Source organism: Gobio gobio, assembly GCF_949357685.1.
Source record: "Gobio gobio genome assembly, chromosome: 17".
Taxonomy (NCBI): Eukaryota; Metazoa; Chordata; class Actinopteri; order Cypriniformes; family Gobionidae; genus Gobio; species Gobio gobio.
The window spans coordinates 17159165-17182807 of record NC_137110.1 but is presented as its reverse complement, the minus strand read 5'-3'; the positions used below and the strand labels follow the sequence as shown (position 1 = coordinate 17182807).

The window sequence follows — 23643 nt, the reverse complement described above, 5'->3', positions numbered from 1 at the left end:
ATGGATGGATGGATGGATGGATGGATGGATGGATGGATGGATGGATGGATGGATGGATGGATGGATGGATGGATGGATGGATGGATGGATGGATGGATGGATGGATGGATGGATGGATGGATGGATGGATGGATGGATGGATGGATAGATAGATAGATAGATAGATAGATAGATAGATAGATAGATAGATAGATAGATAGATAGATAGATAGATAGAGATAGATAGATAGATAGATAGATAGATAGATAGATAGATAGATAGATAGATAGATAGATAGATAGATAGATAGATAGATAGATAGATAGATAGATAGATAGATAGATAGATAGATAGATAGATAGAATCTGCTTGGATGGAAACAAAAAAAACTGTCTCTTAAAAAGTTGTCCAGTAACACGAAAAACAACTGACAAATTTTGATCCATAGTCTATAGTACAGTGAAAATATATATATAGTATAGAGTATGGATCAAAATTTGTCTATACTAATTTAGTGCACTTGAGAAGCACCAGTAGGTGGCGTGCTTGAGCAAAATGCGATCATGTTCAATGAAGGGAACCCAGAAGGCAAAGGTAAGCACGAGTGATGTCGAGGCGAGTGCCAGCTGGACAATGAGACAACAACACATTCTCAGGGATTTAGAGTGAATTGATTCAGTTAATACCGAGAATTGAATGTACAGTAATGGACAAACTCCGAGCAGTTCTGGGTGGTCATGATGGAAACAATGACAGGACTATACTGCAGGTAAGTCACTGTCTTTGTGTTCTCCTATAAATCTTAATTAGGATTTTTAATTAAGATATTTAAACAAAAATATAAACATAATAATATGACGTTGATTTTCAACGTATTGACATTCCAACATCACATTTTGAAAGAAAAAAAACATGTAAATCACAGTTGTCTGCTCACTCAAGGCGGCGAATGAAGCGTCCACGCTGGGATGGGGGCCGCGCGTGAAAGGATTCCTCGTCTGTATGGTCATCGGAGTAGTGTGCAGTGTCTTGGTCAGTGACTTAAAATGTAATAAATTGTATTTTGGTTATCACACAGGTAACTTCCTTACTGTTGAGAAGGGATAGGCGATGAGTTGGAGGAATATGTTTAGAAGCAGAGCTGTGTCACCGGTTTGACCTGCTCTCTCTGGAATGAGATGAAATGCCATTGTAATGTGCATCCAAATATTTTTAGAGTTAGAAGTTTAGGAAATGAACTACTTTGCTTTCTTGTATTATTTGGTCTAACTTTGTGACTATTAAGTACTATATTAATAACTGGCTTTTTTCTTTCTTTCATCAGGGAGTATGTTGTCTATTTATTCCCAAAATGGGATTGATTCTCTTCATTGTGTTTTACACATTTGGCAACATATGCTCCTTAATAAGGTGGGTCGACAAGCTGTATTTAAATGTACTATTTATTATTATATTTTGATGACTTGCCTGTCTAATTTGAACCCACCCCCAGCACCATGTTTTTGATGGGACCGATGAAACAGCTGAAACGCATGTGTGACAAGACCAGAGCCTTTGCTACGGTTGTTATGATAGTGAGTTGTTCCTTTTTTTCTCATATAACACTAAAAATGAAAATTGTATTTGTGAAAATAAAGCAGACATGTTAGAAGAGTCTTTAAATTTGCAGACAAACACGTTTAAAGTCAAGACGAAATCTTTTTTTATACATGTTTTGGTGTTGGAAACAGTTCATTTAATTGTGCACATTTAAAATGTGTTTATCCTTGTAAGTTTTAACAAAAAAAGTTATTCCACCTCTGAAACTTACTTTCCTTACTTTTTTGGATGATGTCACCAATAGGGAGGATAGTGGTAATAATGTAAATAATTTTCATGCCGCATTCTATTTTCTTATTAAATATCCTGTTTCATTTGGAAATACATCTCATTTTGGAAGTAATTTTTTAAATAACAAATATATATATAATTTTAGTTTATGTGCAACCTTTAGAAGTCTGCCAGTTACAGCGAATACAGATTCTGATTACAGATCCAGTATTTTTGATCAGGTATTAAGAGTTCCACTTTTCATTTTGTGGTCTATAGACATGTCTGGTTCTCACACTCTGTGCAGCTTTTTGGGTGAGTTCTATTCTATCCTTATTGCGTATTTCAAACTAAGTCTGAATCAGATGGTGCAGTATTATTTTTAATCTTTTTATTAACACTAATCTCTATATCGCAGTGGAAGATCTTTGCACTCACTTTGGTGTTTGTCATTCTACAAATCCTTGCATTTGCATGGTAAGTTTCCATTGATGCATAATCTAACATTTTAGATTAAAAATTTCATTTAATATTTTAAGTACATTATTTAAACCAGTAGCTCAGCACCCGGTGTTTATTATTGTACTGAAATAAATGTAATCAATTTTAATTTTTCTTCTCTGTAGGTATAGCCTGTCATACATTCCTTTCGCAAGGTTAGTCTGGAATTGCACAGCATTAGATATGAACAGATTGACATTTACAAATGTGCCGTTTTTTTGTTGTATTCTGTTATAAATTAAATATTTTGCAGGTAAATCTGGTATATGACAGCCGTAATCATGCACAGCCTTTTTTTAACTTGGATGTTTTATAATATTGAGTCTAGACATCTTTTATAAGGCCTTACATTCTCTTTGCCTTGACCAGAGATGCCGTCCTGAAGTTTTTCTCCATGCTGTGCACCATGTGTGTGAAATGAAGAGGTTGAGGTTTGGCCTTTCATCACTCAGGGACTTTCTACTCAAGTATTCTGATCCTCAAAACATCATTGACAGAATGGCACAATGGGACAAAGCTATAGTTTTAATACCATTAATTATGTTGTAAAACAGTTAGGAAAGATTGTAAGATACCTGAAAATGTATATTTATAAAAGCAAATGTTTTGGGGCTGGCTTTTGAAAGTTGCACTTTCTATTTTTCTCTACCTTTGTCTTAATATTGTTTAATGATAACACCCTGTAAATAAAGAAAAGTTTTATCAGCTAAATTTTGTGATTTTGTTTATTGTATATATATATATATATATTACAATTGTATAATTGTGTTTTATGCTAACTGTATATATTATCTGCCAGGATTTGTGAATTCAAGGTCTGCAATACACATATGTGACCTTGTTTGGTTTTGAAGGCAAACTTTTTTAATTTATATTTACTTCATAATATTTGTTCCCTCTTTTTAACAATGTCGCCTTTAATATTGACCATACGTAATTACATTTCCGACTACTCATTGGACGACGTCTGTCTTGGTACCCGCCCACTCACTGTTGCAGGAAGTAGTCCTCTGGAGCGCGAAACCTACTATAACTTTATTTTCGACTGAATAAAGTGTGGAAAATTAGAGGGCTTAAGTTAAACGTAACTAAACCACAACAATGTCAATATTTCTTCAAGCAGTCAGAAGCAACATACCAGAAAAGGACAAATCGGAACTAATGGAGAGTGACCTGAAAAAATGGGGACTAGGAGGTGAGTGAATGGAAAGCTTCGTATAATATGTTTAAAAGAAACACAGAAAAGTATATATGTGCCTACTTAATTTTTATTTTTATTTTTTTGGCATGAAAAATATTTCACATACGACGTGTAATACAAATACATATTTTTTTTTTTATGGAGTGCGTTCGTAGATAAATAGAGTGGCCGTGTCTCAACCTAATGTGCTTATCTCAATAGGATGCCTAGATAGTTTGTAAGTTCTTGAGCACACTTGAACCTATTTGTATATTTCCAGCACAAAATTTGATTCCAGTCAAGGGTACTTGTTATTACTCAAATTTCGTTATTCCTGACGCCATTTCTCCACCTCATCGTGTATTTTATAATCCCTTTTCACAGACTGTGATGACATGCTTTAACGGTAATCGGTAAAGTTTTAATCGTAAATCCTGCAACATTTTTTGTATTTTCATTTTTTTTTAAGTATGTACATTTATAACACTAATACTTTGCATTGTATTACTTTTGCATCAAAGTACAAAAAAAAAAAAAACTAGTTACGAACATATTTCTCTCTTTTGACTGCCGTTATCAATCAATCTCTTTTTTCCCCTCTTTTTGAAAGTTGTGAAATCACTATTGTGGCGTTTTTCTTTTGCTATTTGAGCAAATGGGCACACAAAAATATTTAATGAATTCTTCAGAAATGTGAAAAGGGTCTATGATTCTGAAATTACCTGGAAATTACACCCCAAACTTAACTTTTAGAGCCATTGGCATCCATTTCATCGTACAACATTTTTGGCCATGGTTGGCTTTTCATGTGGTGCATTAATTTGACCAGTAAAAAAGGCATGGTTATGGTTTGACATTTTCTAAATCTAAGGTTTTTTACAAACAACACTACAATACTTTATCTCCTTCCTGACAGCTATTCATCTGAGGTCTTATCAGGTTGATGGAGTGAGGTGGCTGTCACAGTGCATGAAGAACCAGCAGGGCTGCATCCTTGGTGATGAGATGGGTCTGGGCAAGACTTGTCAGGTTAGTAATGGGATGGGTTTTATCTTGCTTATATTGCTTGCTTTTAAGCCAAAGATTTATTCCAAGATGTCAGATATCAGATAAGTGAGATGTCATCCTCTGCTGTAGACCATCTCTTTGCTGGCATATGCGCGAGGATGCCTTAAGATGAACGGACCATTCCTTGTGCTTTGTCCCTTATCAGTTTTGGAGAACTGGAGGCAAGAGTTGGAACGGTAAGGGATACTGGTATATGATCAGACTTGTATGGTCAGTATATTAAAGGTGCACTATGTAAAAATGTTTCAGTAAAATATCCAAAAACCACTAGGCCAGTGTTATATATTTTGTTCAGTTGAGTACTTACAATATCCCAAATGTTTCCAGCTATTTGTTAATCGTGAGAAATTGCTATTTTAACCGAACCGGGACGTGTGAGGGAGTCGCCTGTAGATTGCGTCATATCTCAGCCATTTAATCAAAATCCTATAAAAAAATTAAAAAACCATTGACTTTGGGACGAGGGAACCGGAAGTGCTAAAATGCTAACTCATTTCCGCGTTTTGGCCTACAAAGTGATGTCATATCTGCACCACTCTATTGGAAAGAAAATACTATCATAACTTCCGTTTCATGAGGACTTTAAACATCTTGATTTGTTACTTTTACAGGACTGAGAAACTATATTCCACCTTATGAATGTGTGAATAATCCAGCATAAATTTATTTGACCTAAAAGACAGTATGTTGTCACTGTCACTAGGTGGAGACAGTAGCAAATAAACTCTGGATTAGGATCTACCTTGAAGGCAATATAAGCTTCGACTTCACATGATAGATTAGTTAAGGTTCTCTTATTTTCCTTTTTATTCAGCTTCTGTCCCAGTCTTTCTGTGCTCTGTTACACTGGGGATAAAGAGAGAAGGGCGGAGCTCCAGGAAGAGCTCAAAAATGGCAAAAACTTCCATATTCTTCTCACCACCTATGAGGTCAGTGCATCTGTTTTCAGAGGATAAATCCATGATTACTACATTCAAAAGGTTGCTTTCAAAGTATTTGCACCGTTAATGTGAAATCATTTTCATATTTAATAGATGTGCCTCAAGGATGCCAGATTCCTGAAAAGGTGATCTATGTTTTTGAACGGATATATTATAAATCTTTATATAAATTACACAATTCTGCTACACATTTTACATGTAATTAAATGACAATATTGATACAATAGTGCCTGGTTTCACAGACAAGGCTTAAGCATAGTCCCGGTCTAAAATGGATGTTTGAGCTGTTTTAACTGAAAGCAACTAGATATGTCAGTGCCATTGTTTTGTCTCAAGATACACAGTAATGTATGTTTGTAAGGCACATTTATAAAAGCTACTTAAATTTGCTAATTTAACGATGGCCTATTCCTGAGCTTAATCTAAGGCTTGTCTGTGAAACCGGGCCCATATTGATTATTGGGTGATATTAAAGCTTTTTTTATTTTTTGTCATTGGCCATAGTTGGAGATACAATGGTCAAAGTTTGGATATTAAATATTTAATTGTTCATGCTCATTTGCCCTATTTTTATGTTTAAAATGACCTTGGCTGTCATCTAACACTTAAAGTTAATATTTTTAACTTTAAAAAAACTTTAAGAAAATTACTACTAATTTAGTATTTTAAAGTTGTAGTATATTTTAATTTATTTTAGACATAAACTGATAATTATTTAAAAAAATCGAGTTATCTGCATCAGTGACTGCATATTTCTATTCAAATTCAACTGTACCACTCCACTCTATTCTCACAGCTGGAAATGGAAGATTTTAGTTGTTGATGAGGCTCACCGGCTAAAGAACCAGGAATCATTGCTGCACCAAACCCTCAAAGAGGTTACATGATTGCATTTTAATATAGGCATGCTTTTTTGTCAGTCTGTAAAACCCTTGATGATAAACCTAGCCCTGCCTGTCAATTTTTCAGATTTTCCCTGCTATTAACTGCCATCTGCCATTTGCTTTTTCTCAGTTTACAGTGGGTTTTCGAGTGCTGTTGACAGGCACTCCCATTCAGAATAACTTGCAAGAAGTGTATTCCCTCCTCACCTTCATCCAGCCCAGTCTGTTTCTTCCTGAATCTGTTGAGGACTTTGTTAGTGCCTATGCAGACGTACAGACTGAACCTGCCCTTGGTATGGCATCCCCAACCTTTACGGTTTCAGTTTGAAAATCAAACTGGTTGCGCTGAAAGACAACTTATGTCTGCCACCATCCTTATTAGCACTTAAAGTCACCATGAAATCAAAACGGACTATTCTTGTTTTTTAATGGAATATTGCAGTATTTATTATAAATGATTTATCCATGCACATCATATTTTTTTTACATGTATGTATGTACCCTCTTAATATTTAATCAACCATGAGGGCAGGACAACCTGCCACTCATATGAGATCACAGCAATAGCAAACCACAATGATCCAATCAATTCTGAAATCAAGCCCTCCATTTCTTTCTTGTTCAGGAAGCTGTTTCATTCGGATACAAAGAAAAGACTATCGCAAGTTCTGTTTCATGATGACTTTAAGGTTGTTGGCTTAAGCAAATGTTAAATATCCAAAAAATAGATGCCATCATTGACCTTCAGGGCTTTAGTTAAACAAACATATTTTTAAACCGATTGTAATTGCTGTTTATGGTGAAATTTACTGTGACATGACTGCCTGCAACATTTACAAACTTTTGTTCAGCTTGAAACAGAAAAATTGCTCACATCTGGTGCCAAACTAACCACTTCAGATAATAACCCATAAATAAGCACAAAGGAGTCAGAAATGAATAGATAATATCTTTAGATAATAGGATATAGATCATAAATTAATTTTTGTACTCGAGTGACCTTGTATGGGAGTTTGTGACATGATTGTTCTTGTCTTCAGCCGATGAGCTTCATCGAGTGCTCCAGCCTTTTTTGCTACGCAGAGTTAAAGCAGAAGTGGCAGCCGAACTGCCCAAGAAGACTGAACTTGTGGTTTTTCATGGGCTGTCTGCTCTTCAGAAGAGATACTATAAAGCCATTCTGATGAGAGACCTCGGTAAGACTGTCATGAATCATTTCACAAAAGAAAAAATTGAATACTTTAGCAACAAAAGGATGAGTGTTCACTCTCTGTTTAATAATTTCAGATGCCTTTAGGATAGATCAAAGCACTAAGACCCGACTTCTGAACGTTTTAATGCAGCTCAGGAAATGTGTGAACCATCCGTACTTGTTTGATGGTAATCACTCTATCACTTTCTATGATTTTCCATGGTAAGCAAAGCACATTTATTTATCTAACTTATTGTCTTTATTCCGCACTATTTCCATGTAAGGTGTGGAACCAGAACCGTTTGAGATGGGGGAGCATTTAGTGGAGGCCAGTGGAAAGCTCTCTCTGTTGGACACAATGCTGGCATATCTTCAGGAGGGGTTTGTCTTTTTCACCTAAAGTTCCTGCCAAAAACTTAACTTGTCAGGGTTCTGTCACTTCTGTCTAGTTTATTCATGGTTTTGTGACAGAGCCCTGACACTCCTGTATTGTTTGTCTTGTCTTGTGTGAGCGCGCAGCTTTGAGCATGCTCGAGCTGCGTGCTCTTCTGTCCTTGTGTTTTGTGTGCGGGGCGTGGTGTTCGGATCCCAGCACTTCGGTCTAGTTTGGGTTTCAGTTTTGTGTTGGGATTCGGACATTCATGCTCCGTGTGTTTGTTTTGTGATGTGAGCGTGTGCTCTTCTGTCTGTGTTGTGTTCTGTGTAGCACACGGTTCATGTTTACATCGGCCGTATGCTTTCATGTTTTGTCTTATGTTGTGTAGCACGTGGTTGGTGTTTTTTCACTGGCTACGTGCTACGTCATGTCATGTTTTGTGTGAACATGCAGCTGATGAGTTCTCATTAGTTGCATGTTCATGTCATGTTTTTTGTGAGCACATGTCTTGTTAAGTGTTTCTTTGTGCCATGTGCTCGTGTCCATTGTCTAACCCCGCCCACCTTGTTTCCTGATTATTGGTTCATTTGCCCCACCTGTCTTCCCTCGTTACCCTCTTTTGTTTGTTCCCTATTTAATCTCCTTGTGTTTGCAGTCCAGTGCGGAATCGTCATCGTATTTACCTCATGTTCTCCCTGCAAGTCAAGTCGGGCCAAGTCAAGTCAAGTCTGTTTTTCCCCCTCGGGGTAGTTTTGTTTTGTCTTGTTTTTTGTTTTATTATTATCATTAAAAGCCCATATCCTCTGCATCTCTGAGTCCTCGCTCCTTTCCCTTCACCAACCCTGACATAACTGGTATACAGATTTTGAGATTTTGTTACCACATTAAATTTATGGTGAAACTGAAGTTTAATTTTTCTGAATTACATTTAACTTCTTTTAGTCATATTTGGACTACAGCAATGTAAAATACCTTCCAAACTTTTTAAGTAGGGATTGACCGATATGGATTTTTTTTAGTGCCGATACCGTTTTTTTTTCATCAGCCTTAGCCGATGACCGATACGGGCTGCCGATTTTCTTGAGCCGATATTTGGAGCCGATACTGCTTTTGCTCCCTCAATTTACATCATAAAAATGACACAATGATCATGATGATAACAATTTAAAAAAGGAACATTTATTGAACTAAAAAAAAACTATATTTAACAAATTGTAAAAACAGGTGAGGTAGAACAAGAAAAAAAAAGAGTTCAGTGTTGAAAATAAATTCTGAAAATAAATATTTAAGCATAAATAAAATAATTACACTATTGCACACAGTATCAACAATCAAGCAGCATAATACAGTGCACACTGACTGTACTATACTTAATTTTAAAACTATTTACAACCTAGTCATTTAATGGTTACACTCTAAAAAATGCTGGGTTAAAAATAACCCAAGTTGGGTTGAATATGGACTAACCCAGCAATTGGGTTGTTTTGACCCAGCGGTTGGGTTAAATGTTTGCTTAAAACAACCCAATTGCTGGGTTAAAACAACCCAATTGATGGGTTAGTCCACCCTTGGGTTATTTTTAACACAGCATTTTTTAAAGTGTAGGTGCACTTAACTTAATCTCTTGTAGAGCAACATCAGCGGTGATTCAGGAAAAAATCTCCCAATGCTCCACGTGAAACTTCAGTCTTTCGACCTTTTACCATCGTGTCAATTCTCAATTGATTTTGATTAATATGCGCGAGGGAGGGAGAGCCAGACAGTTTGAAGACGGTGAGAGCTGCCCTGTGGACGCCTGTCTGTAAATAATGCAGGGGGAAAAAAATATCGGCGAACGTAGCAGCCTTGTATCGGCCGATGCCGATACACGTAAAAATCGCATATATCGGTCTAACACTATTTTTAAGCATCAATGCATTAAATATTTGAACTTTCTGTGGTATCTGGCACCAAGATGTTAGCAGCAGGTCCTTTAAGTCCTCTAAGTTGCGAGGTGGGGCCTCCATGGCTCAGACTTGACACCGCTTTCGGCGGTGGACAGGGGTCAGCATGGGCACCCTGACCAGCATTAACTTCTTGAGCAATTTGAACTATAGTAGCTCGTCTGTTTGGTCGGACCACAATGGCGAGCCTTCACTCCCCACGTGCATCAATGAGCCTTGGCCGCCCATGACCCTGTCATCGGTTCAACACTGTTCCTTCCTTGGACCACTTTTTATAGATACTGACCACTGCAGACTGGGAACACCACACAAGAGCTGCCGTTTTGGAGAAGCTCTGACCCAGTCGTCTAGCTATCACAATTTGGCCCTTGTCAAACTAACTCAAATCCTTATGCTTGCCCATTTTTCCTGCTTCTAACACATTGAGGACAAATTGTTCACTTGTTGCCGTGATGAAGAGATAATCACTGTTATTCACGTCATAATGTTATGCCTGATTGGTGTATGTAATTCACCCATGTGTCACATCATATCCGTACACTGTGAAAAGGAGCTCAGACTGTGGGTAGTTTCAAGCTGCAAGTTTGAAGTCACAACGTACGAGAAAAATGTTGGTTGTCCTCAGGTTGTTAAAACAAAACAAAAAATCCCTCCGCTTTGATAAAATGTCCTTTATCCATGTGTACACCAGTGCCTTGAACCACATTCAAAAACGCATGCAGTTTTATTCTCTTTTTTATTAAGCTGCTAGAAGACCAAACGTTACATTTGTGTAGCTTTAAATGTGTTTTATTGATTTGGTGATATAAAATAGATGTTTTTGTCACTGTTTTCAGGGGCCATCGTGTTCTTCTGTTCTCTCAAATGACCAGGATGCTGGATATTCTGCAAGATTACTTGGAGTACAGAGGTACTAAGACACACTTTGACTCTGTCAGAGCCTTCACCTTTACTTATTAACCTGTGGTCTCACCATGTGCATGACAGATCACCAAAGTGCTTACTGCTTACTTTTTTTTTTTTTTTTGACTCAAGCAACAACCGACTTTAAATGATTAAATGAAAGCGAAATCACAAACAATGTAATGTTACCACACTGTGCTTGCTCAAGACTTCAGTCATTTAAAAAGAAATGTGTATTCGCTTTGTGTTTCTTCTCAATTTGGAATATTTATGTAACCTTACCCTACATATTCTCCTAGTAATCTAGCCCTCTGATCTAGAGCAGTTAATGTGGGTTTAGCATCACATCCTGTGTTTTCTGCTGCATGTGTGTTAATGTGCTACCGGCCGTGTAACTGCCAGCTCTGATTGGGCCCTCCCACTTCTCTGCAGGTTACAGTTATGAGCGTTTGGATGGTTCAGTCCGGGGAGAGGAACGTAACCTAGCTATTAAAAACTTCAGCACCAAAGATGTTTTTATATTTCTCCTCAGCACCAAAGCTGGTGAGTTCACAGTCTGGGAAAGTCAGAAATTCACAATATCACACTCTATAATAAATCAATCAATCGATTTTTTATTAGTTACTTTATATAATATTTAGAGTATTATATGAATGCCATTCAAGGTTGTAAAAGTGGCCTTATGTGTTTGATGCAAATCTTATTAGCATCTTTTAGAACGACTAAGTAATTGAAAAATTGAAAGTCGTGACGAGATAATGCATAAATATTGAGAACATGCATTACAACCGTGTCTCTGTATGAGATGGCAGTGATGTAGAGAGAGATTCAGCCTTTTTTTCCCTTCTTCTTCTTATAATAATTACAGCCTCACTTTCACTGTAAAATTGTATTTGAACTCTTATCAGTATACACACTACCCTTCAAATATCATTCACTACCATTTAATACTTTTATTGAGCAAGGATGCTTTAAAATGATTAAAAGTGACATTTATAATGCATTATATTACAAAAAACTTCTATTCAAATAAATGCTGTTCTTTTGAACTTAAAAGAACCTCAAAGTATCACGGTTTCCACAAAATATTAAGCAGCACAACTGTTTTCAACTGTGATAATAATAATGTTACTTGAGCACCAGGGTTATTATAGTTACTGGAAACTAAAACTAAAATCCTAAAAAATTATATTTGTTACTTGAAGTAAAATAAACATTAACTTAAATAAAAATAAAAACTCTGTAAAAATTACTGAAACTTGAACTAAATTTAAAATAAAAATATAAACTAATTTTTAAAAAATATTAATAAAAACATTATAATAGTATTTCAGTGATACTAAACTAGTTCTGTTGAGCAGCAAATCATCATATTAGAATGATTTCTTAAGGATCGTATGAAGACTGGAGTAATGACGGCTGAAAATTTGGTTTTGCCATTACAGAAATAAATAGCATTTTAATATATATTAAAATAGTTATTTTAAATTGTAATAATATTTCACAATATTATTATTTTACTGTATGTTGGATGAAATAAATGCAGTCTTTGTGAGCATACGATATTCTTTCAAAAACTTCTTTCAAAATCTTTCTGAGCCCTTTTGAACTGTAGTGTACCTGTATTTGCTGACCTTGCACCTTGGCTTTCAACAGAGTTTTTGTTTCATGTTTTAGGAGGGGTTGGAATGAACCTAACAGCAGCAGATACTGTGATATTTGTGGACAGTGATTTCAACCCACAGAATGACCTACAAGCAGCAGCCAGAGCCCACAGGATTGGCCAAACAAGGTACTCCACTGGCAAAATACATATTCTGTGTTGTTCCAGCTAGTTTTGAAGTGTCAAGAATAAAAAAGGAATAAGTGCCACAAAAGTGGTCCATGTGATGGTTTCGTTCGAGGACCAGACCAAAATGTAATTGACATTTTAATTGTCCTGTTTGAACATGCTTTAAACGTCCCCTGTTAAGAACACTTGACCATGTAGATAATTCTCATCTTTTCGTTGTGTGCAGGCCTGTTAAAGTGATCCGGCTTCTCGGTAGAGATACTGTAGAAGAGATCATCTATTCCCGCGCTGTGTCTAAACTACGTCTCACAGACACAGTGATTGAGGAGGGGCGCTTTTCTCTGCTGGACCAGGCTCAAGCCGCAGCTTCAGGCCTTCAGGTAGAAAGAGACACACATTCTCTGACTCGTCATCTTATCTCTGTGCACTGTTTCCTGGCTCATATCTTTGTACACTTGTGGTTTTGCTTATTGTGAAACTGCACATGTTAGCAATTTTTCAGTATGCTGTCTTTTATATCCCCACCAAACTAGTTGAGTGAGATCCTGAAGTTTGGTGTGGATAAACTGCTGTCGTCAGAGGAGAGCTCTATTCAAGATGTGGACCTCAGGCTGATCCTAGGGCATTCTCGAGATGGGCGATGGCTAACGGATGAAGAGCATGTCAAGCTTAATGACAGTGATAAAGAGGAAGATGAGGACATGGAGGGTCAAAGTACAACACTTAGCTTCTTTTCAGTGATCCTGGTATAACTGGCACTTGAAAATGAGAATGAAATGAACTGTTAATGTGTTTCCTGACCTCCAGACCACATGTACTACTTCGAGGGGAAGGACTACTCTAAAGACCCCAGTGCCGAGGATGAGAAGACCTTTGAACTTTTACTTGAGAAGCAGTTACCTGATCTAGAGGATGCTGGGAAGGAGGGTCGCGCACTTCGTAACAAAGCTGGGGTAACTTATTTAAAGGGGTGGTTGATATATGGTTTCACTTTTTAAATTTTAGTTAGTGTGTAATGTTGCTCTTTAAAAGCAAAGGGAGATATTTTCTTTTAAAGAAATAGTTTTTTAAGCACTACAACAAACGGCTGGTAGGGACTACAACGAGCTTATTCACGGGTTAGTGACATCACTAACCCTAAAATTCACATATACCCTGCCCCCGGGAACACATATACCCTGCCCCCGGTTGGGCTGCTTTAGAGAAGTGGAAGAGTTGTTGTAGGTAGAGCACATTTGGGAGTCTGCTCAAGCTGCCAGATCCATCTTTTCACATTTATTGCAATACAGTACGTAACACAAATGCAATAGCATGTCATAAAAGCAAGATGACAACATAATTTGACTAAACTGTACCTGTTCTGTCTTCATGCAGCATATATTCTCTGGCTCTGAAGGCATTTTACAACAGTTTCCACGAGCGATTTATAGATTGTCATGACAGAATATGCTAATCAATGACTTGAAGATAGTTAACTCCACATCAGCTACATAAATTCATCAACTACACATTCATAAACGTCCTGTTGCATTCTACATGTCACTTCTTCTTGAGTCTCTCCTTCATTGTCCGACTCTGGTTTGAACATAAAAGGCTGAACAGTGTCTGACCTTTTCAGGGCGAATTTGTGCTAACTAACACAAGCTCTTGAAGCCCCGCCCTCTTGAAAGGGGAAGTTGCAGCTCATTTGCATTTAAAGGGACGCACACAAAAACAGTGCGTTTTTGCTCACCCTCAAAAAGTGATGCTATAAAAATTATCGGTGGGGTATTTTGAGCTAAAACTTCACATACACACTCTGGGGACATCAGAGGCTTATTTTCCATCATGTTTAAAGGGGCATTATAAGGACCCCTTAATGAAATCATTTTGGGTCAGTATTTTCTGTTCATTTTTAAGAAATTAATACTTTTATTTTTATTCAACAAGGACATGTTATGTTAATCAAAAGTCACAGTAAAGACTATTACAGTGTTACAAATCAGCATATTAGAAGGATTTCTGAAGGATCATGTGATATGGAGATTGTAATTATGTTGAAAATGTAGCTTTGCCAAGAATACATTTAATTTTAAGATATATTAAAATAAAAGATTTGTTTGATAAAATTATTTTTGATTAAATAAATGCAGCCTTGGTGAGCATAGACTTCCTTTAAAAATCTTACCAACATTTGAACAGTTGTGTTTAATGTGAATTTAATATTCACAAATATTTACTTGCTGTGATTTTTTTTCTTTTTTTATGATAGCCAATTATTAATATTTTAGAATTAAAAAATATATATATTTATTCATGTAGGCCTACTTAATTTGAACTAAAACGTATGTCTTTTACTGCCTATCAGGTGTCCCTGACTGGACCATTGATAGACCAAGGGAGGAAGAAGAGACCTCTTACAGAATCAGAGTTAGAACAGAGACGTCAGAAGAGACAAGAAGCTGCTGCAAAGAGGGCAAAGCTACAGGAGGAAAGGAAGAAGCAACAGGAAGAGCTAAATTACAAGAAGAAGTAAAAAGAAAATTGTGGCATTCACATTTTTGACCAGTATATAGTAAATGTATTGTATGTTCCTGTGTATATATATTTTATAGCCTGTATATTGTATGTAAATCTTTGTTTTTCAATGTCAGGATGGCATGGTGGGACTCTTGTGGCTACAGATCGCTGTGCTTGCCAAGTGTCGACAGTGAGGGAGAAGAAATGGATGAAGATGATGATGTCAGCTGGAGCTCCACTGATTCGGATCACACAGCCATTCGCTATGTGTTGGGTGATGTAACTCGCCCTCAGGCTGATCGAGAAGATGCCATCATCGTGCACTGTGTTGGTATGTCTCTATTAAAAACTTCTCAACGGGGTAGCCAAGTTGGCCTGTAACAGAGACGTCTCACTGATAGAAGACCACTGTCAACATATTGATTATTCCACATGGCTTGTTAAAATGTAACATTTTCTACCCGCTTTGTATTGTTACAATGTCGTCATCCAGCAGACTTTTAAGAGCACTAAAGTAACAGTAATTAACAGGACAGTTATTATTGTATGGGTAGGTTTATCACTGCAAATGACCACAAACACTGAAGTTTTTCAGATTTTTCGTTGCAGTTGCAGTTCTCTCCATATTTACAATTCTCGGCCGTCTTTAGCCACTGCCAACAACAGGCTGGATCCTTCACTGAAAACCAAAAGTAACTTCCGCAAATAAAACAAGTCAACAACATTGTGACTAAAAGTTTGCTAAGTGGTATTTCTCTAGTCAGGTAGCATCAATATCAAAGCAAAAAGATTGCCTTTCTACTGTATAGGCAGCCAAGTTTTATTGAAAGCCCATTTTGCCAGTGATGAAGTACCCCTTTAACAGATGGCATGATGTGATGTGTGTTTGGTGTAGACGACTCTGGACACTGGGGCCGAGGAGGATTGTTCTCCGCACTGGAGCTCAGATCAGATGAGCCGAGGAAGCAGTACGAGTTGGCTGGCGACATGAAAGGTGACAAACAGGTCTTTGCTGAGACAGGTCTAATTCATGCTCAGTCATAATTTACAAACATTCCATACTGACGTCTGGATCCAGTTCACACAGCTCACTTGCAGGCTGATTTTTCAGAATTGATTTAATACCCATGATCAATGTGATGTTTGGCTTTTATGTAGTTTGTGGTATCAGAACTATAAAGATGGTATTTACATTTGCAGTAGAACAGCTTGCTGTACTTTCACATAATAGTGTACAAAGCTGTTCTGTAGTTCTGCTCTACACTGGGGTGATCGTAGACATGTTTATTCCTGTTTATTAGTGCAGTCCGTAACTTTTTTGGGTTAAAAATGATCCAAAATAAATTTGAGCAAGTACCCAGCCAATGTTCAAAACGATCTGCTTACCTTAGCGCGATTTACCACGGTAAGCTTGTAATATTTTTTTAATTCCAGTGGTACTGGTGGATTTCCGCGGGAAATTCCAAAGTAGAATCTGTGATTCCGAATGACAGTATCCACACCGGCACGGTGACTGACAGCTGTACATTCTCCTCAAAACATTTGATTCCTTTGTGCCATGCCGAGGCACAATTCACGTAAAGTTGATAATTCCGCGAATAACTACAATTGGAGATTTCGAACAGAGATGGCAACAAAGAGGAAAAACTATGGACTGCAGCTTTAATGATGATTAATCTATATTTCATTTACTATTTATACAGTTAAGAAAGGTGTTGATAACTTTATTCAATTTCTGTATAGACTATGTCTAACAGGGAAGGCCATGGGTAAATATAACATTTATTATAATGGGTTTATGTAAAGATTGTTTTGTTCAATTAAATGAAAAGTTAATAAAGCCTAATAAATGTTGAAATTGGTAGCTTTCAGTTATACTGTAATGTAACGTCATTATGTTTCATAGCGACATTAGTATCAGTGATCAGTGGCCTTCATTCATAAAAATATGCCATTACAACAAATATTTAAAATATGCTGTCTTTAAATTGTTTCTTCATTAATTTGGAGAGTAACTGAAATTATTACAATATCAAAATATTAAAAACTCCAATGTTTTTTAATTGTGATTTAATCATGATTAATTACAGATTTTTTTAAATTAATTAGTTAAAAAAAATTTAATTGATTCACAGCACTAGAAAAAATGGATATTAATTATGAGATTTGCTAAAGATTACACTACTTTTCACAGGTAATTTCACCAAGGATTCATTTATTTGATCAAAAACAATGTGAAATATTACAATTTAAAGTAACTTTTTTCCATTTGCATATATAACATTTGTTATTTTTTTCTATTCTTTATTCTTTTTTTATTCTGTGAGGAATAGAACATTTAACAGAACAGCATTTATTTAAAAAATAATTATTTGCACAATTCAATATCCAATATCAGCCAGCATCATATATATATATGTATAATATTTACCAATAATTTAAAAAATATCATTAGAATTGACAGCTTACTCAACACATGTTGATTCCATTATTCCATAACTGTTTGGGTCAAAATTTAAATGCAACAAGCAAAATATATAAATGATAAAGTGATAATTGTGTGTTGCAGACTTAGAACTTGGGAATGTTCTGCTTTTTCCTATTGATGACAAACAGTCGAGGCTCAGTGGAAGAGACTACGTAAGTCAGCAAGCTGTTTTGTCTTTAATCTACTGCTGTTAATTATTTTTAATCATTCATTTATTTAATCATTTTATGCCTCCTGTCTCTCTAGCTGGCACTCATAGTTGCCCAGCAGAGGGATAAAGCCAACAAGTTGTCAGGCATTCGGCTCTCTGCCTTGGATGAGGGCCTCAAGAAAATCTACAGAGATGCCAAACAAAAGAAGGGTACTCAGCACTCATTTGTTGATGAATTTTGAGCTAGTTGCAACGACATGGCTATGTATATTATTGTCATATATTATTTGTGTTTTATTACAGCTGCCTCTGAACTACACTCCTGGGGCCTCATTTATCAACGGTGCATACGCACAGATCTGTGCGTAAGAACAGTTTTACGCAAAGTGTGGGATTTACTTATACGTAAAAATGTGTGTAAATAAAAGCACACCTCTGAGCATCCTTATGCAGAGAATCTAGTGGTAGGATAGCGATACTACACATAAAAAAGCATTTAAGAGTGTCACAGTATGCATTAAGCAATCTACATATGTCCTATATATTTGTCATTTTAAACACAATGCGTAATGGGTGTCAAACCCTATAAAAGACAAATGTTGGATGCAATTATTTCCTTGGACCCAACCAACATCCATTTCCCTTACCGAAATCCTCAACAAGCCGAAATAAAATGGGGCTTTCACGCTATCGCCAGATTCCCACACATAATCGGAGCCATAGACTGCACCCACATCGCCAAAAAAGCACCATCAACCAACAAATTTTATGACGTAAATAGAAAAGGATTCCATTCGGTTAATGCAAATTTGTTGTTGATAAACGTCGTTGCGTGACTCCTTCTGTGTTTGTGAAGTTCCTCTTTTTTTTTTCCATAATTGTGGTGAGGAAAAAACACAATTACATGATTTTAAAGGGATATGTTGTCACCATATATGGTTCATTGGAGGCGTTTCCGAATGCTAATGACCGTGAACGAGCATGGTACTTACGCACATGTGGGATTTATCAACAATGACTACTTACTCATGTGCGTAAGAACTGTGCACACGTTTGATAAATACGTATTTTCTTGTACTTAGAAACATTCTAAATTTCAGTCGTAGGACGAAATATAGAACCTTTTCTACGCACTATTGATAAATGAGGGCCCTGCTCTGCAAACCTGTCTTAAAATCCAAGTTCACTGCACACACCTTTTAGCATTATATAGGTTTGATGGGATTGTTTCCAAGAGGTAGAGTTATTTCAAAACTCTAAATCAGGGCTAGGCAACTCTGGCCACTAAGATGCACTTTCCTGCAGAGTTTAGCTCCAACCCTGTTTAAACTTACCTGCCTGTAGCTTTATCCTGAAGAACTTGATTAGCTTGATCATATGTGTTTTATTAGAGTTGGAGCTAAACTCTGCAGGAAAGTGAATCCAGAGTTGCCCAACCCTGCACGAGATGGATGTGTTTGACTCGTGTCTTGTGCATGACACACCGTTCTAAAAACTCGCCGCTCAACTTAAAAGAAGTTCAGCTTTTTCAAAAATGGTCGGTTAATGATGTCTTTAACCTCTGATATTAAACCTTTTCTGTGTTATCTTCAATAGCAAGTGTCCATCTGCCTCGGATTGGTCACTCCACTAAAGGCTTCAATTGGTACGGTACAGAGAGACTCATCCGTAAACACCTGGCCACCAAAGGCATCTCCACGTCTATGTATCCAACCCCAGAAGTCCTTACTTCTAAAAACAGTGAACTGAAGCCATAAGTTATTTGCATCACTTTGACATTTAGCTAGATGCATGAATAGAATGTAATATCTGTACTCTAAGAATGCTTTCACACTGGCAGTTTAGTTCAAAACATAAGCACATGAAAAATTGGAAAGCTGTCGTGCGGACCGGGGAGTGCGCCATGGTACCAAACCCAAAACTACCTATATGTGGTGGTCTGAGTTCGGTTGCACTGGAACTGTGATGTGATTCGCATGAATATTAAAGCAACTATAAGTAAGATGAACGCACATGTACTGGGGTTCGAGAGAATCAAGTGAGTGTGAAACCAGACCAATGCAATGGGGGAGTACCAGGAGCAATCAAACTCAAATTCAGACCACATCAAATGTGCCCGGTGTGAAAGCCCCCTAAATGAATACTCTAATTACTTTAGAAGTAATGGATTTGATATCATCATTAGAAACAGGAATTATCCTTGACTTGTTTTTCAGCTACTATTATAGGCGAGCCACTTCACACTCTTCTACGGTTTCTTCCACCACTTGCGCGGCTACTCCATCAACCTCAGACCCTGCAGCATCAGCAGCAGGATCCCCACACTCCTCCAGTCCCCTTGGTAACAAAAAAGACCTTACAAAGTCACCAAAAATCTCCACTACATCACATGAAAGTCAGGGCACACCAGGGTTGGCTGACTTCATGAGAGGTGTTCATATCTACTTCTACAACATGGCTGCTACAGAAAAGAAGAAGCTCACCCGCTACCTTATCACATATCCTTTCACGTCCTTCCATTACCCACATGTTCCTCTGCATGAAAAAAATTGTGAACAAATGTGTTTAACCACTAGGCTGATGGTGTACTCCTTAACATTTCTGCACATATGATGGTGATGAAGAGGATCTCATGAGCTCACACGTCACTCATATCGTAGGAGAGGTAGAAAGTCCTGTCCATGCAAAGGTAGTACAATCAAAACACTTGACTTTTTAAAGAGGTATTAAAGGGGACCTATTATGCCATTTCTCAATGTCTTGAATTTATTAATGGGGTCAATTAGAAAAGGTTTTCATTCTTGATTTTTAAAGGGGTCATGAACTGGCTTTTTACATTTTTTTTATACTGTTGTCTGAGGTCAACTTATTGCGTTTGCATGGTTTTTACATTCAAAAACATCATAATGAATAAGTAATAGGCTATTTTCTGCCCTGGTTTTGAGGCTCTCTCCTGCATGCTCGGATTTTATGGGCGTGCCACACTGAAGACTTGGAAGTAAACGCCCATGGCTAGGATTGGATAAGATTTGCATATTTAATGAGCTTCTGCTCGACTGTCAGTGAAAGCGTGTGGCAAACGGCAAACGGAATGAATCGCCCAGCCCACAGCCAGGGCTAGCAAAATGTCTTTATCAAACAAACACAATGATTCATCTCTCATCCCCCCGCGATTGATTGGAATTTTGTTTTTGTATTAATGTTACTTGGCCTGCCCGATCTATGAATATAACCGCGAACCGTACACACACACACACACACACACACGCGTGTGCACGCCCTTCAAATATTGAGTCAAGAGAGTGAACAACGCACTTCAAGGCAGTAATGAACCAAGAACACCACAAATTAAGTATTCTCCAGCCTGTGACAGCGTGCTAAGTTATGTTCAGTTAGACACGTACACATAATCCATAGATATCAGTCAAAAGGTTTCTGCTTTTTATTGAACTTAGCTTAACTTATTTTTTCCATTTTGCCTACTGGAACGCCATAAATCATAACTTCAACGAGACTGTTTTTGGCGTTTTGTGTGAGAGCACCCTGCGGCTTTAACCCTCGAAGTTACACTATACATAAGGCTCACATGATCATCTCATTTTGGATAGGAATAATCCAAATCTGTCAGGTCACGTGCTGGTCTCTCTAAATTTAAATCTAGATATGCTGTTTAGATTGATGCTGTTTAGCTCTACGCTACTCTTAGCTGTCATGTTAGTGGCGTGAGTCGGTGGGTGGGGCTACAGAATCAGGCGTTCTTCTTCTGTTGAGGCGGTGCTTCACTACACTCTCACGTCATAGCCTGACACATTCTGAGATCGATCGTTTGCTGCGCCTGGTGTCTATAAAAGCTTTTCTTTGACTAACAAGGAAGTTTTCAGCTCTGAAACTTACAGGATATTCTTATATTACCATGACCTTTTATATATCAAAAGCTCAAGGGAAAGTTGATTTCTCAGTTCATCACCCCTTTAAGAACTAATTATTTCTATACACTCTATGAAGCCTCTCCTTCTAAAAAGCGCAGTGTGTTCTGATTGGTCTTTGTGTTTTTGATCAACCGTTTCGAGCATGTTTCGGAAATGTCACGGTCCTTTACATTAACCACAATAGTTCATTTTTCACTCCAAAATGAAAATTACTCCATTTATTTACTCGCCCTCAAGCCATCCTAGTTGTATATGACATTCTTCTTTCAGACGAATACAGTCAGAGTTATATTAAAAAATGTCTTTTATAATGGCAGTGAATGGGAGCCCAAAATTTGAAGCCCAAAAAAGTGCATCCATCCATTATAAAAGTACTCCACACGGCTCCCGGGGGTTAATAAAGGCCTTCTGAAGCAAAGCGATGCGTTTGTGTAAGAAAAATATCCATATTTAACATGGTATAAAGTAAAATATCTAGCTTCCGGCGGAACACATGTATTCAACTTACGGAAAAAGCATAACTGGCGCAAAATATGTAGGACGTAACGTAAGCTGAACTGCGATAGGCGTTACAGTTTCTTTGTAAATTGAATACGGAAGGCAGTCTGGTGGAAGCGAGATATTTAACTTTTTTTTTTTGTTGTAAAGTTTTAAATGTGGATACTTTTCTTACACAAACCCATCGACTAGCTTCAGAAGGCCTTTATTAACCCCTCGGAGCCGTATGGATTACTTTTTAACCTTTTGGGCTATCCCTTTAACAAAACTCATCCAGTCCTCACCCCTTTTTTTGCGTATGCCTTGTTTAAATTTTCACGCCGTTTCAGGGAGTTCAGAAACCGTGCTTACGGATATAGACAATAACTCCCTATGTAGTGGCTTTGTTGAGTCTGCAGACCTTTTTCATGCTGAAAGAGCAACATTACACACTATACAATGTTGAAAATGTAAAAATGCCTAATAGGGACCCCTTCGATTTGCCTACTAATTAGATTACCGTTTATTAATACTAATATTTTGGCATTTGATTTAGTAACAGCAATATGCTATGTATTATTCTTTTTTTTCTTTTCAGGAACTGAGAGATCTATTGCATCAGTACCCTCAGGCACTCCTTGTAGAGAAAAAGTGGCTGGAGTCCTGCTTTGCTAACCAAAGGAAAGTCAATGTGTCTAAATATGTAATCGGGTTAAGTTGACAAAGCTCCTCCTGTGTGCTTCCAAAGTGTCTGATCAAATCAGTTTGCTTTAGGCTAATCTACAATCGCATCTGTTTTCTATTTAGGGTTTGAAATGAACTGGTCTGTCGCTGTATATCCAGTTACAGCTAAATGACATCAAGAGGTTTGTCATAGGATGAGTTAAATAATAAAGCATTGCTTTCTGTGTAAAGAGAAACGACACACTCAGGAGAGACTTTACAGTACACACTAATGTATTTACTCTATGCACTTATCTGTGGTAAGAGTGAGTGCATGTCAAACATTTACATTATTTTCCTACATGATTTCACATAACCAGTGCTGTGGTTTAAAACGTCACCCTGTTTTTAGTTGTCAACGTATGCAATTGAGCAAATTAATAAAATTGCAAAAAGACACTGATACAGCAAATCTACTTTACATACTGCAAAATGTAAAAAAAACAGCAAAAAGCAAAATCAAAGATAAAGGTGTAAAAGCTGTTAGTTCAGTGTCGGATCTCGGATGTCGGTTTTACTCAGAAATGTTTAGCTCAAAAACCAAACCACAGATGTCTATGATAATGTGCTTATGTTTATGGAAAATTATTGTCATTGGCAATTTTTTTATAATAAAAAGTAACCCCCAAAAGACTGCTGTGAGTGAGTTGTTTATCCATATAGTCCTAGAGTAAATGTTTTTTTGTTTGTTGGGTTTTTTTGGTCCACTGTTTTATTTAGGTTGAACTCTAGTTCATTTAGTCCTTCCTGTTTGTTCAAAGACCCAATGTCGCTCAGAAATGTACCTGAATATTTGTAACATTTGCA

General features: G+C 37.2%; 2 protein-coding genes across 2 annotated transcripts; both read left to right on the top strand.

The window, feature by feature from the left end:
• Positions 1 to 549: 549 nt before the first annotated feature.
• sft2d2a (SFT2 domain containing 2a) lies at positions 550 to 2998 on the top strand. Its single transcript, XM_079840379.1, has 8 exons — positions 550 to 749; positions 923 to 1012; positions 1305 to 1390; positions 1473 to 1554; positions 2069 to 2104; positions 2208 to 2266; positions 2416 to 2445; positions 2660 to 2998. Exons 1-8 carry the CDS (start codon positions 687 to 689, stop codon positions 2709 to 2711), a joined length of 498 nt encoding a protein of 165 aa, XP_079696505.1. The 5' UTR covers positions 550 to 686; the 3' UTR covers positions 2712 to 2998.
• A 254-nt stretch (positions 2999 to 3252) lies between these two features.
• Positions 3253 to 23463, top strand: chd1l (chromodomain helicase DNA binding protein 1-like). Its single transcript, XM_079841875.1, has 25 exons — positions 3253 to 3485; positions 4387 to 4499; positions 4608 to 4714; positions 5353 to 5467; positions 5573 to 5604; positions 6276 to 6357; positions 6494 to 6656; positions 7404 to 7559; positions 7651 to 7743; positions 7840 to 7936; positions 10711 to 10784; positions 11210 to 11320; positions 12455 to 12569; positions 12796 to 12949; positions 13103 to 13283; positions 13377 to 13522; positions 14917 to 15080; positions 15203 to 15399; positions 15964 to 16062; positions 17638 to 17708; positions 17803 to 17917; positions 19304 to 19412; positions 19924 to 20205; positions 20315 to 20396; positions 22712 to 23463. Exons 1-25 carry the CDS (start codon positions 3392 to 3394, stop codon positions 22832 to 22834), a joined length of 3075 nt encoding a protein of 1024 aa, XP_079698001.1. The 5' UTR covers positions 3253 to 3391; the 3' UTR covers positions 22835 to 23463.
• The last annotated feature ends 180 nt before the right edge of the window (positions 23464 to 23643 follow it).